We start from the raw sequence: 13,146 nt of genomic DNA, 5'->3' as shown, positions 1-13,146 counted from the left end.
TGGTTATAGGGCTGTCACACCGACTAGCCAGCCATAAGTGTCTATGACCTAAAGTAAAAGGAGGGGAGCGACCTGAACCCTAGTTCCAGGGCGGTCATACCAGTTCGCCAGCCAGAAACATCTATCACCTGGATTAAAGAACGGAAGAGACCTGAACCCTGGTTCCGGTTGGTCCATCCGACTTGTCAGACAACCGGGTGTAAGGGAACAGACCTGGACCCTAGTTCCAGGGAGGTCCATGCCGACTAGCCAGCCACCAGGGTTTAGCACCTAGAGCTCACAAGGGGAGAGACCTCAACCCTACTTACAGGGCGTCACTCAGTCTCAAGGTACTTAAGGGTTCAATATCCTCATTGAATGAAAAATCAAGACCTGAACTCTTCTGAAACGAGCGGTCTTTCTGACTGCCTTGCTGGAGCACCACACAGTGCCAAGAAAGCCGAAAGGGGAAAGACCGAAACCCAAAGTTACAGGCAGGTCACTGGCGTCCAGCCTAGTAAGCAAGCCCTAAACCCCACCAACGACAGGGCCGTGAGCCGGACCCCGATTACAGGGAGGTCACCGAGTAGCATGCCAACGGTTCTTAAATCCACCACAGCAAAAGACGAGACCTGAACTCTACTTACAGGGAGGCTACATTGCCCATAGGGATTAAAGAGCTCGACCTCACTGAGTCACAAGGGTGTCACCTGCACCCTACTTACAGGGAGGTCTCGCTGCTCGAGGTACTACCGGGTTCAGGCTCGCTCTCTCTCTCTTCCCCCACCCCACAAAGAAGAGTGACTTCCACCCTAGTTACAGGACGGTGGTTGTGCCCGGTGCGTATTTTCTCCTCCTCTTCCATCATCTGCATCATCTTTTCTTTCCTCCTTCCCCTTTTCTTCCTCATGTGCTGGAAAGAAAGAGAGGGAGTGTGCATGATAGGTTACGACGGGGGGGGGGGGGGAGCGCGGCGTGTCTTCAAATATAAACAGTGCGCATTAAAGTTGCTACCTTGTCTTCTTGCCTCTACAGGCAGCCTTCGACCTATAGCTAGAAGGGAATTCTGAGCTGTCCCATCATGCACTTTGACGGCACACTCGACGCACAGGCCTCCAACTCTCCCAACATGCCAAAGGCTCAACTGATGCCGTACTGCGGAGCCACGTTTCCAGCTTCCTCGCTGAAGGAACAATAATCCACACCGTGTAGAGTCAAGCACAGGAGTTTATTACGCACAGCGCTGGCAGAGTGTCACTTTGTAATTAATTCTTCTGCAGTGTCTGAGCCTAATAAGGAATAGATTATATAGGGTGCTCATTGGGCAGAGAGAAGCGACAGGGATGGGTTTTCCCAAACTCCTGGATAGGTTCTAGCAGCAAAACAAGATAAGCACAATAAGCCAATGGTCTAAAAGATTACATAATGGTTCCTCCCAAGGCTCAAATTACCTGTGTGTCAGCAATATGTTAATTACCCCCAAACTATGTCTATTAAAGTGTATAGGTTAAATCCTAATTTTGGGGTCCAGGGGAATGAGGTACCAGCTCTCCTGGTTGACCAACAGGTATATTCCTGGAGATTTAAAGCGAAAAAAGGCAGTAATTAGTACTTAACAACAACAACAATTGTTCATAAGTTTACCCTTGCATTTCTGTGGGGTAGGATTGGCATACATCTGTGAGGGGAGGGTGTCCTAACTCATGTCAATTATATTCGGCCTCTCCCTGAACTCTGTCTGGGATCTGAGGAGTATTGTACCACTATCTCCTCCCTGCATGAGGGAGTAACCATGAGGCCTTTCTCAGCGCTTCATGTGTCTATAACTTGCGATAAGGACGCCCAATTACATTCCAAGTTACTTCGGAGTTGCCAGTAAAGTATCAACACCATCAGGAATGTCAGAACGGACACTCTCCACCTAATTTGGTAGAATAGCACCCAGATCCATCCCCAGAGGATCTCTTCACCTGAGATGGCATTGCCCATAATTATTGATTTAACCTCCACTGCCTGATTCCATGCCTCAGAGTCCTTAATACTGACTGGTCCACGGTCTCCCCATCCGAGTGTACCTCAGATGGCTTTCCCCAATGCGTCTTTGGGCCTCGGCCACCAACTCCTCGATCTTCGCCTGCAGGGCCTGTAGACCCTCCTCTAGATACTTACTGCTGTAGTGCCATTCCGGATCCCACGTGAGGTTACTCGTCATTGGCAGAGTACAGTGGAGCCGCATCCTGTCAACAGTCAGGGTTGCCCTTCGGGGGATTGTCATGCACACGGATGGATGTCTTGAGGGGCAGGGCTTTCCATTTAGCTCGGAGTGGTTCTGGGTAGTCACACACCAGTAGGTACTGTTCATCTGGACCAGCTCCGTGTGCACCAGTTTCTCAGTGACAGCCACTTCGAACCTAGACAGATGTGTTAGAACATTATAAGGGCATATACATAGAATTTCCTTATCAGAGTGGGTGCAACATTCACTAGGGTACAATGCTTTCCTGGCGAACTCAGAATATGCATTTTATTTTAGTAACATGACCTCTCCTCCATACTGGCAGAGAGGTCACCATTCTAGCTCGTTGTGAGTGAGGGATTCCCAGAGGCACTAGGAGACTGAAGATTATGCTGTGACCAGTCCAAACCGGTCTTTGGACTCATTGATTCTCTGTTTCCCCATTCCCATGAAGGGGTACTGAGGAGATGGCCATCCAGGAGACCCGTTACAATGCCCTGTGTGGTGATGGCCAATGTTTGCCCTGCTCTTCAACAACTTTCCTCCAATTCCTTTATTTTGGTACCATTTATTAACAGGCTGCTGAATTCTTGACCCAAGTATTTTGATATATCCACTGAGGTGGATAGAGTTTGACAGATCCTTTAAGCTGTCTAGGATTAGTCGACTGGCCCTATTAGTATCCAATCCTCCCTTTTACATGGCACACTACTTGCGTCCTTCATCATGCACCACAGGGGCATCAGGAGCCACAGCAGGAATCTCCTCACGGTCACCCTTCAGTCCTTCTTCCTGTTCACATGGGGAGAGATTGTGAGTATTGACAAGCACTGGTTCAAACAATTTTAACTGATTTTGGTGCCTTTGAAAAGTTTTCATTTTCCCCTAATGCTTAAATGCAGGTTTGTTCAGACTGCTGTTATTATTCAGCTGGGTTTGATTTTCTTTTACTTGGTTGTATAGGTTTTTTTTAATTTTGTTTTATTTTTATTTAATTTATTGTTTAATACAGTTCTGTAACCTGTCTGCGAAGGGCCCAGTAAAATCAATTTGCAGATTCTGCCATGGTCCTTTTGGCTGTGGTTGATGGTTCAGGGGTACTTTCTTCCTTCTACACATATTTTCTTATGCACATGTTACACATCTTTTAAGAAATTGTAAGGCTTTCCCCCCCTCGCCCACCCATGGCTGGCCACCACCATTGCTTCAGGGCAGCTTTTATTTTCCTCCATCCCAGGTGAGCTGGGGAGTGGGTGGCATGGAGCAGCAGAGCCCTTATGCACTCAGGGACTACTAGCTCCTTACCCCTCCCGCCGCCCCGGCCCATGCCAAAGGTGATTTTTATACACACAGCCTTATCCTTCTAACTTGTTTTTTTTTTTTGTTCCTTGCTTGAGGTTTTATGGATGTGCTTCTATTTTGACTACTGCCAGTTCTGATGGTAGTTTGACAGCTTCTGTTAGTTTAACTGCATTTATATTATTAATGGGTTTGCCAGTCTGCATGACCACACACCCATGTAGTTATGCACTACTCCGAATGTGTACCTGCTGTCTGTGTACACTGTGAGTCTTTTGCCCTCCCCCACTCTAAGAGCTTCAGTGAGGGCTGTCAGCTCTGCTTTTTGAGCTGATTTTGAACCATTCAGCTGACCTGACATTATTACTGTTCCATTACTAACTACCACTGCTCATTCTGTATTGGGCACTTCATTTTCATACTTTCTTGACCCATCTACATACAAAAGGATGTCTGGATTCTTTTAATGGCTTTAACTCCTTTTAACACTTCCTCTTTCCTATCTATGAGACATTCGTGTTCCTCTTTATTTATGTTCAGGTATTCAGCTACGTTTTTTCCTTTGTCCCTCACTATGGAGAAGTTGGGATTTTGCAGGCACAGTGTTGACTCTCACGGACTCTTCCGGGTTTCAGCACCAGTTAGTATGGTAGGGTATTGAGGCTTACTGTAGTTATGGTAAAGGTGGAACAGCTTTCCCATTTTGGGTAAGCCCAAGCTGGGGGCGGAGACTAGAGCTTGCTTTACTTTTATGAATGCCTCCTTTTGTTCTGTGCCCCATATTACTGACTCACTTGCAGGTTCTCCCCCATAAAAAGTTTTTGGATCGGTTCTACCATCTGAGTACTCCGGTATGTATGTCCTGCAGTAATTAAGAAGGCCCAGCACTTTCCGGACTTCCTTAAACTGTCCGTGGTCTTTTTAACTCTCGAATTGCCTGCTTGTGAATAAGACTATTTTGATTCTTGCCTCAAAGCTAATTTCTTTTAATATGGTTTTGCACCTGAGGATTGTTTTAAAAAAGACTGGCATTCCTTGACCTTTACCCTTCTGCATCCTTGGTTTTTGTAAATACCGTTAAAATTCTTAATATTTTTTTTTGAAAGACAAAACATGTTTTACTTTTGGGGGGGGGGGCGCGGCGGGTGGCAGATTATTACTTACAATATCCCTTCCTTTAACAAATATTTTTGCTCATTGCAGGCAAAACAGGAATTACCCCCCCATACTTTCTTATGTTTTTATAGGCAGGCCAGGTTTTAATGGCTTTTACCTTTTAAGGGTTTAGGGGAAATTATTTTACTGTTCAGTTATTAAATTCATGAGGTGGTGTACCTCAGTTTCTTTTTTATATAGTAGACCAGGTATGTCTTTGTGCTGCCATTTATGGGCAGTTTTCTCCTTTTTTATTAGTTAGGTAATTTTCATCAACGCGGATGCTTTCCGGCTTGCTTTTGAATTCAAAGCCATTAGCAGCTCAGAGACTCTGTCTTAAAAGGGACACAATCAACTTTCAGAGTTTTGATTACTTTAACTTCTGCTTCCAAAACACACAGGAATTTGAAAAAGAAAACACAACCTATTGTGGCTCCTTTTGGAGTCCTAATAGGATTTTAATTAAGTAACGTGTTTTGTTTGCATTTTTTACCCCTTCTACAATATATACTGCACATGTTCTGGGGAAAATGCACATCTTTCATAATATAATGTTATAAAAGGTAAACTAACTATATTACTTTTTACATAAGGTTTAACTGTTTCTTTTGTGCTTACAGAGTTTTTATGTATCCCTTAATAACATGACAGTCTAATTACACAGAGCCATTTTAAGGCTCTGTTTTTAACAGAGACCCACACCCACACACTTGTGCACCTTACCCCTGCTGTTGCTTTAGAGGGACACCATCTTTTTTAATTTTTTATTTTTCTGCTACAGCTTTTATCTGCGCTTTTATTTTTATTTTTCTGGGTTTGATTGCCCTGCTGCAGCCATGACTTTGGTTTTTATAAAAATATTGAACGTTATGAAGTATTGAGGTACCTTAAGGGTTAAATGCGAAATACCAAAGCCAAACAACACTAGTGATCTGTATCTGGCAAAAGTGTTTAGTTTTGCAACTTTGAATGAAAGATTTAAATGGATTTAGTGGTATTATTTTAAAACAAAAACCCAATTTATTTTAAACTTACAAAACAGAGGTTTCCAAACCAGGAGTGTTGATTTAGGTTTAAGACTTTATATATTTACTTAATATATAAATTTTACAAAGCTGTTCATAGATTACATTTGGGGGTAGTTAAGTTTCAATAGAAACCTCTTACATTTTTTTTAGCAAATTTGTCTAAATTGTCCAAAGTCAATTTCAATCAGATTGTCTCTTTGCCTGGATTATTTACAGACATTTCTTTGGAAAAGGGCCCATTTTCCTTCAGAATGGCTGCAAAGAAGCCAAGAACACTTTTTTGTAACATTTTTACAACGTTTAACTGCTTAATTCCCTTCAGCCACTGCAGAGTTTAAAAAAAAAAAAAGTGAAAAGTTGTTTTAAATCACTTGCTTATCTCCCAAAATGACACCTTCATTAAGTCAGATTTCACCATTCCAAGTATTGTTCCAGGAGTCTGAATTCCCCATTCCTGTACTTTGGGATTTTTTGTGTGTGGTTATGTTGAGTATATCCAATATAACTATTACTGCTTTGTCACTCCACCATTTAACGAATTCTCTCTCTGGTCCGGCTGCAACAGAGTTTGCTTTTTTAACTGCTGCTTGCCGAGTTTTGACATGTTTATACTCCAAATATTCCCGATAGCTGACTCTCTTCTCCCCCTTTGATGCCAGGTGTTTTAATCACCCTGGCTGCTGACCTTGTTGGGAAATGTACGTCTTCGCCTTGACACCATAGTCTCAATCTCCACGGCTGTTTAGCCTTGATGGGGATGTGCATTTCCCCCTTTAAATTCTGTGGTCTCAATCTCCACACTGACAGCTTTGATGGGGGGTGTATATCTTAAGTTACACACAATTGCCTGCCTTATTGGAGACTTGTGCTATTCAAAGGCGTGTACGTCACATGCCGGGGGGGGGGGGGGGGAGGAGAAGGGCGCTCCCCGGGCTTGCAATGAGGAAATGGGACCACCAATTTGCACTGCCTACCGCTTGCGTGCCCAGCCAGTCCTGGGCTTAACTCACGGCCAATCGCTTGCTGGTGGTTTGTCCAAGTCCTCTGTAACACACCCCTTAAACAGTACATAACCCTCTTGCACACGTCTCCCCTCCCAATTGTACCCCCCCCTTTTTTTTTTAAACCCTCTGCTTGTACTACACGTGTCCAGGTTCCTTTGCACTTAAATTTAAAAAGTGGGAACAAGATGGGTCTGAGAGGGGATGAGAGACCTCTATCCCTAGCCTAATGAGGTGGTAAATTAAACATACTCACCTCTCTTGGATCTCAGTCTCAGTTCCTCAATCAGTTCACAAGCTTGTATCCCGGACGAGCACCCATCTGAAGGAACAATAATCCACACCATGTAGAGTCAAGCACAGGAGTTAATTACGCACAGCACCATAGGCGCCAACTTTCTCTGGCGCCAGTGAGTGCCTGTGCCCCCCCGTCCCTTTCCTCGCCCCTACCCCCACCCCAACTCCACCCCATCCCTGCCCCCATTCCATCCCCAAAGTCCCCACCCTAACTCTGCCCCCTCCCTGCCCCTATTGGATCCCTTCCCCAAATCCCTGCCCCGGCCCCGCCTCTTGCCCCAGTGCGCCACGTTCTCCCTCCTCCCTCCCTGCCCTGCGAATCAGCTGTTTCACGGCACAAGTGCTGGGAGGGAGGGAGAAGGTGAGCTGGAGCAGGGGGGCAGGGTGAGGCCACGGGGAGCTGCCTGTGGGTGCTCAGCACCCACCAATTATTTTCCGTGGGTGCTCCAGCCCGAGAGAAAAACAGGGGAATGATCTGAACTGTAGTTACAGGGCGGTCTCGCTGCTCTAGGTACCACTGCCTCCAGATCCCCACGGATGTGACCTGCACCTGTCTTACAGGATGGTCACTCTGACTCAGAAGCCAAAGGAGAAGAGTCACGTGAAAGCAAAAAGGAAACACCTCTGAACTCTAATTGCAGGCAGGTCTCGCTGCTCTAGGTCCCCAAAGGGCTCACTAACCCCCTGTAAGCAAGTCATGTGACCTGCCACCTAATTGCAGGGCAGCCACTCAAGGCCAAGGGACCAAGAAGAGCCAGGAGGGCCAGGGACGAGACCCAAACTCTCGAGACAGGGGGTGGGAATGGGAGGGGGGGGGGGGGGGGGAAAAAAAAAAAAAAAGAAAAACCAAACAAAGTGGCTCATGTACCAAAAGGAAAAGAGGTCCCTCAGACCTAAGGTTCTTGGCAGTCCATCATTGCCCCAGAAGGGAGAGGGACGTGACCTGAGCCATAGATGCAGGGAGAACACATGGTCTAGAGGAACTTAAGCAAGGGGCCCAAACACCTTTTCAGCCTTAAGGCACGAGACCCAAACCATCAATCGTGCCACTATATGGATAAATAGGAGCCATAAAAACAAACAAAAGTTCTTTTTCTAGGTCTGGGAAGAGCTCATTCAACCAAACAAACCAAATCAAATCAAAAAAACAAAAAAGCTGCAGCGATTCACGAAGAAAGACAGACAGACCTTCCACATCACGTTTGCTCTCCAACACAGCCATACCACATGACACAGCACTTCCCAAAGCAGAAAAAGAGCTAACCGCGAAAGGCTATGGGCACAGGGTATTAAAAAGGCAACAAAAGGTCACCCTGCTCATGCCACAGGTGAGAGGAATGAGACCAGAACCCTACTTACAGGGCAGTCAGGCCGACTAGCTGGCCATAATTCTATATTACCTAGGTTTCAAAGGGGAGAGATGTGAACCCTAGTTCTAGGGCTGTCACACCAACTAGCCAGCCATAAGTGTCTATGACCTAAAGTAAAAGGAGGGGAGTGACCTGAACCCTAGTTCCAGGGAGGTCCATGCCGACTAGCCAGCCACCAGGGTTTAGCACCTAGAGCTCACAAGGGGAAGAGACCTCAACCCTACTTACAGGGCGGTCACTCGGTCTCAAGGTACTTAAGGGTTCAATATCCTCGTTGAATGAAAAAAATCAAGACCTGAACTCTTCTGAAACGAGCGGTCTTTCTGACTGCCTTGCTGGAGCACCACGATGCCAAGAAAGCCGAAAGGGGAAAGACCGAAACCCAAAGTTACAGGCAGGTCACTGGCATCCAGCCTAGTAAGCAAGCCCTAAACCCCACCAATGACAGGGCCGTGAGCCGGACCCCGATTACAGGGAGGTCACCGAGTAGCATGCCAACGGTTCTTAAACACACCACAGCAAAAGGCGAGACTTGAACTCTACTTACAGGGAGGCTACACTGCCCACAAGGATTAAAGAGCTCGACCTCCTCACTGAGTCACAGGGGTGTCACCTGCACCCTACTTACAGGGTGGTCACTCTCTCCAGATGGTTAATGGAGCCAAGGGGGAAGAGACCTGCACCCTACTTACAGGGAGGTCTCGCTGCTCGAGGTACTCTCTCTCTCTCTCTCTCTCTCTCCCCCCTACCCCCACAAAGAAGAGTGACTCCCCCACCCCCCCAGTTACAGGGCGGTCCTTGTGCCCGATGCATATTTTCTCCTCCTCTTCCATCTTCTGTTTCCTCCTTCCCATTTTCTTCCTCACATGCTGGAAACAAAGAGAGGGAGTGTGCAAGACAGGATTAAGAGAATCCTTAGTTCTTCAAATATAAACAGTGCGCATTAAAGTTGCTACCTTGTCTTCTTGCCTCTACAGGCAGCCTTCGACCTATAGCTGGAAGGGAATTCTGAGCGGTCCCCATCATGCGCTTTGACGGCACACTCAACACCCAGGCCTCCAAGTCTCCCAAAGTGCCAAAAGCTCAACTAATGCCTTTCTGTGGAGCCAGGTTTCCAGCTTCCTTGCTATAAAATAAATCAGCAGCACGTTATGCCTGGAGGGCAGTGAGAAATGCACTTTAATAGCAAGAGTCACAGACACAAGGTGCACTGTACTGACTGGTTCAACAACAACAACAAAAAACCAAACAAACAGGTAAAGGGGTGAAGGTTTGAACGGAACCTTGAATTGGCCAGCAGTTGTTGCAGACTCTCTGGACTCAGACGATCAGAAGCGAGGCAGAACCCAGGAGGCGTCGCTGCAGAACCTAGGGCGAGTTTGAAAGGCACTCCAGAGGGCCAGCACTGTGCCGGGAGCATCAGAGGGGCCGACGTGACTTGCACCCTAACCATGGAGGAGGTCCCTGTGCTGAGCCTAAAGGGCCAGAACCCCACAACAGCAAAAAGAGTAGGACTGCAACCCTGATTACAGGAGGTCCCAAACGCCCAAGCGATTAAGACCTGAATTCCCCCCATAAGCGAGAGGGACGTGACCTGAGCCCCAATTACAGAATGGTCACTCTGGCTAGCCTGCAAGAGCAGCATAATGACAAGATGCTAAGAAGGGTTTTGGTCTCTACCCTAAGTTACAGGGAGCTCTTGGGGGACCAAGACGGCCCCCTAATCCCACATAAATGAGAAAGAAGTGACCTGTGCCCTGCTTACAGGGAGGTCACACCAAGCAGCCTGGCAAGGGTTCATAAGCCCGAGAGAACTAGAGGGGAACGATCTGTACTGTAGTTACAGGGCGGTCTTGCTGCTCTAGGTACCACCCTCTCCAGATCCCCACTGACGTGACCTGCACCCTTCTTACATGACAGTCACTCTAATCAGAAGAGAAAGGAGAAGAGTAACGTGAAAGCAAAAAGGAGACACCTCTGAACTCTAATTGCAGGCAGGTCTCGCCGCTCTAGGTCCCCAAAGGGCTCATTAACCCCCCGTAAGCGAGTGATGTGACCTGCCACCTAATTACGGGGCACCCACTCAAGGACAAGGGACTAAAAAGAGCCTGGAGGGCCAGGGACGAGACCTGAACTCTCGAGACAGGGGGAAATCGCTAAACAAGGTGGCTCACGTACCAAAGGGAAAAGAGGTCCCTCAGACCTAAGGTTCTTGGCAGTCCATCAGTCCCCCAGAAGGAAGAGGGACATGACCTGAGCCGTAGATGCAGGGAGATCACACGGTCTAGAGGAACTTAAGCAAGGGGCCCAAACACCTTTTCAGCCTTAAGGCACGAGACCCAAACCATCAATCGTGCCACTATATGGGTAAATGGGGTCCATAAAAAACAAACGAGTTCTTTTTCTAGTTCTGGGAAGGGCTCATTCAACCAAACCAAAAAACAAAAAAGCTGCAGCGATTTACAAATAAATAAATAAAGACCTTCCACACCCATGCACATCACGTTTGCTCTCCAACACAGACATACCACATGACACAGCACTTCCCAAAGCAGAAAAAGAGCTAACCGCGAAATGTTATGGGCACAGTGTATTAAATAGGCAACAAAAAGGTCACCCTGCTTATGCCACAGGTAAGAGGAATGAGACCTGAACCCTACTTACAGGCCATAATTCTATATTGTTTGGCTTTCAAAAGGAAACGGACCTGAACCCTGGTTACAGGGTGGTCCACGCCGACTATCTGGCCATAATTCTATATTACCTAGGTTTCAAAGGGGAGAGATGTGAACCCTAGTTATAGGGCTGTCACACCGACTAGCCAGCCATAAGTGTCTATGACCTAAAGTAAAAGGAGGGGAGCGACCTGAACCCTAGTTCCAGGTGGGCCATCCGACTGGTCAGACAGCCGGGTGTAAGGGAACGGACCTGGACCCTAGTTCCAGGGAGGTCCATGCCAACTAGCCAGCCACCAGGGTTTAGCACCTAGAGCTCACAAGGGGAAGAGACCTCAACCCTACTTACAGGGCGGTCACTCGGTCTCAAGGTACTTAAGGGTTCAATAGCCTCGTTGAATGAAAAAAATCAAGACCTGAACTCTTCTGAAACGAGCGGTCTTTCTGACTGCCTTGCTGGAGCACCACACAGTGCCAAGAAAGCCAAAAGGGGAAAGACCGAAACCCAAAGTTACAGGCAGGTCACTGGCATCCAACCTAGTAAGCAAGCCCTAAACCCCACCAACGACAGGGATGTGAGCCGGAGCCTGATTACAGGGAAGTCACCGAGTAGCATGCCAACGGTTCTTAAACCCACCACAGCAAAAGGTGAGACCTGAACTCTACTTATAGGGAGGCTGCATTGCCCATCGGGATTAAAGAGCTCAGCCTCCTCACTGAGTCACAGGGGTGTCACCTGCACCCTTCTTACAGGGTGGGTCAGTCGCTCCAGACAGCTAACGGAGCCAAGGGGGAAGAGACCTGCACCCTACTTACAGGGAGACTCGCTGCTGGAGGGACTGCCGGGGTCAGGCTCCCTCGCTCTCCCCCCACCCCGCGGAGTCACTTCCCCCCTAGGGACAGGGAGGCCGTTAGTGGTGCTGCATGGGAAGGGCTCGAGCCCCATCCCGGAGATCGGGAGTCTCTGTCCTGCTGCTCCGGGTGTTTCTGAAGGTTCAGAAGTAGCAAGTCCGTCCCGCTGGGGCGGGGCAGGTGCCTCGGCGCTGCCGCCCTGCGTGTGGATGCGGATGCGGATTCCGAGGGCGGGGCGGGCTCGAGCCCCGCTCTCCGGAAAGCTCGGTCGGGGAGGTGCTACCCCCGGTAGCTGCTGGTTCGCCGCTGTCCCCACTCGCTGCGGCGAGGCCAATTTCTGCCGGCCCTGCGGACCGCCCACAACCGCGCCCAGATTTCCAGCCAATCACAAAGCCTCTGTCCCGCCCTGTCAGGTTTTCTCCTCCCCGCCCCTCGTCCTCTCACGATAGCTCGCCCGCTTCCCGCCCGGTCCGCGGACCTGCTCTTCTTCCCCCGCATATCGCCCTAGCTTCCCCTTTCTCAACTGCCCCCACCCAGCGGTGACGGAAGCGGGGGGTCAGGCCCCCCCACTTTTAAAAGGGGGAGAGTCATGCTCCCCACTGTCTAATATGGGTCTAGTTTGGGGGAGCAGGGAGCAGCAGTGACCCCTCCACCTGCAAGCCTTTGCAGCGGGTATCAGCTGCCTGAGGTTTGCAGTTTGAGGGGAGTAAGCTACACGCATATTAAAAAGTGGGGGGCATGGCTCGCTGCCCCTCCCCCATCTACAAAGGCTACAGCCCCCTTGCCCCCACCCCCACTGGAGGCAGCGTCAACAGTTACTAAGAGTGCTGTAGGGTCCGGGTGCCTGGCCAACAGCCTCCTGCTTCTCAGGGGTACGGGGAGCCCCCACTGAGGTGCTTTCAGCTGCACCCCTAGTGTAGCCTCCACCTCCTCCCAGGCAGCTGAGCCCATGGTGAAATGTGGGGCTGGCTTGGCACAGGCAGCCCGTGAAAGGGTGAGGCAACAGCACAAGAGAGCCCTAGCTTTGGGCAGACAGTGCCCTCACCCTCCCCTCCCACGGTATAAGGGAGAGACAGGCCCACCTCTGCTGGCTCCTCTCCCCCCACAATGCTAGGTCATGCCACAACCCAAATTCTAAAATTTGCCATAGTGCATATGTAATAGACGGTACATGCACAGCGCTGATTTTAAGGTGTAATTGTAGCTGGTGCAGACGTACCCACCCAGCTTTTATTTACGCGGCACAGGTAACAA

At 48.7% G+C, this 13,146-nt stretch overlaps 1 protein-coding gene across 1 annotated transcript in view; it reads right to left on the bottom strand.

The window, feature by feature from the left end:
* Nucleotides 1–2,014: 2,014 nt before the first annotated feature.
* LOC112109523 (disintegrin and metalloproteinase domain-containing protein 2-like) overlaps nucleotides 2,015–13,146 on the bottom strand; it is a 71,477-nt gene continuing 60,345 nt past the window's right edge. The window contains exons 12-14 of the mRNA XM_029912768.1: nucleotides 9,154–9,234; nucleotides 2,928–3,007; nucleotides 2,015–2,390 (exon numbers count right to left, since the gene is read on the bottom strand). Of these exons, the coding sequence (XP_029768628.1) occupies nucleotides 2,015–2,390; nucleotides 2,928–3,007; nucleotides 9,154–9,234 (537 nt within the window). The remainder of the gene's footprint in view (nucleotides 2,391–2,927; nucleotides 3,008–9,153; nucleotides 9,235–13,146) is intronic.

This window comes from Terrapene carolina, unplaced genomic scaffold, assembly GCF_002925995.2.
Source record: "Terrapene carolina triunguis isolate 2854851 unplaced genomic scaffold, T_m_triunguis-2.0 Scaffold53, whole genome shotgun sequence".
In the NCBI taxonomy this organism is placed as follows: domain Eukaryota; kingdom Metazoa; phylum Chordata; order Testudines; family Emydidae; genus Terrapene; species Terrapene triunguis.
Note: the sequence above shows the minus strand (reverse complement) of the source record. Positions and strands in the feature narration are given on the sequence as shown.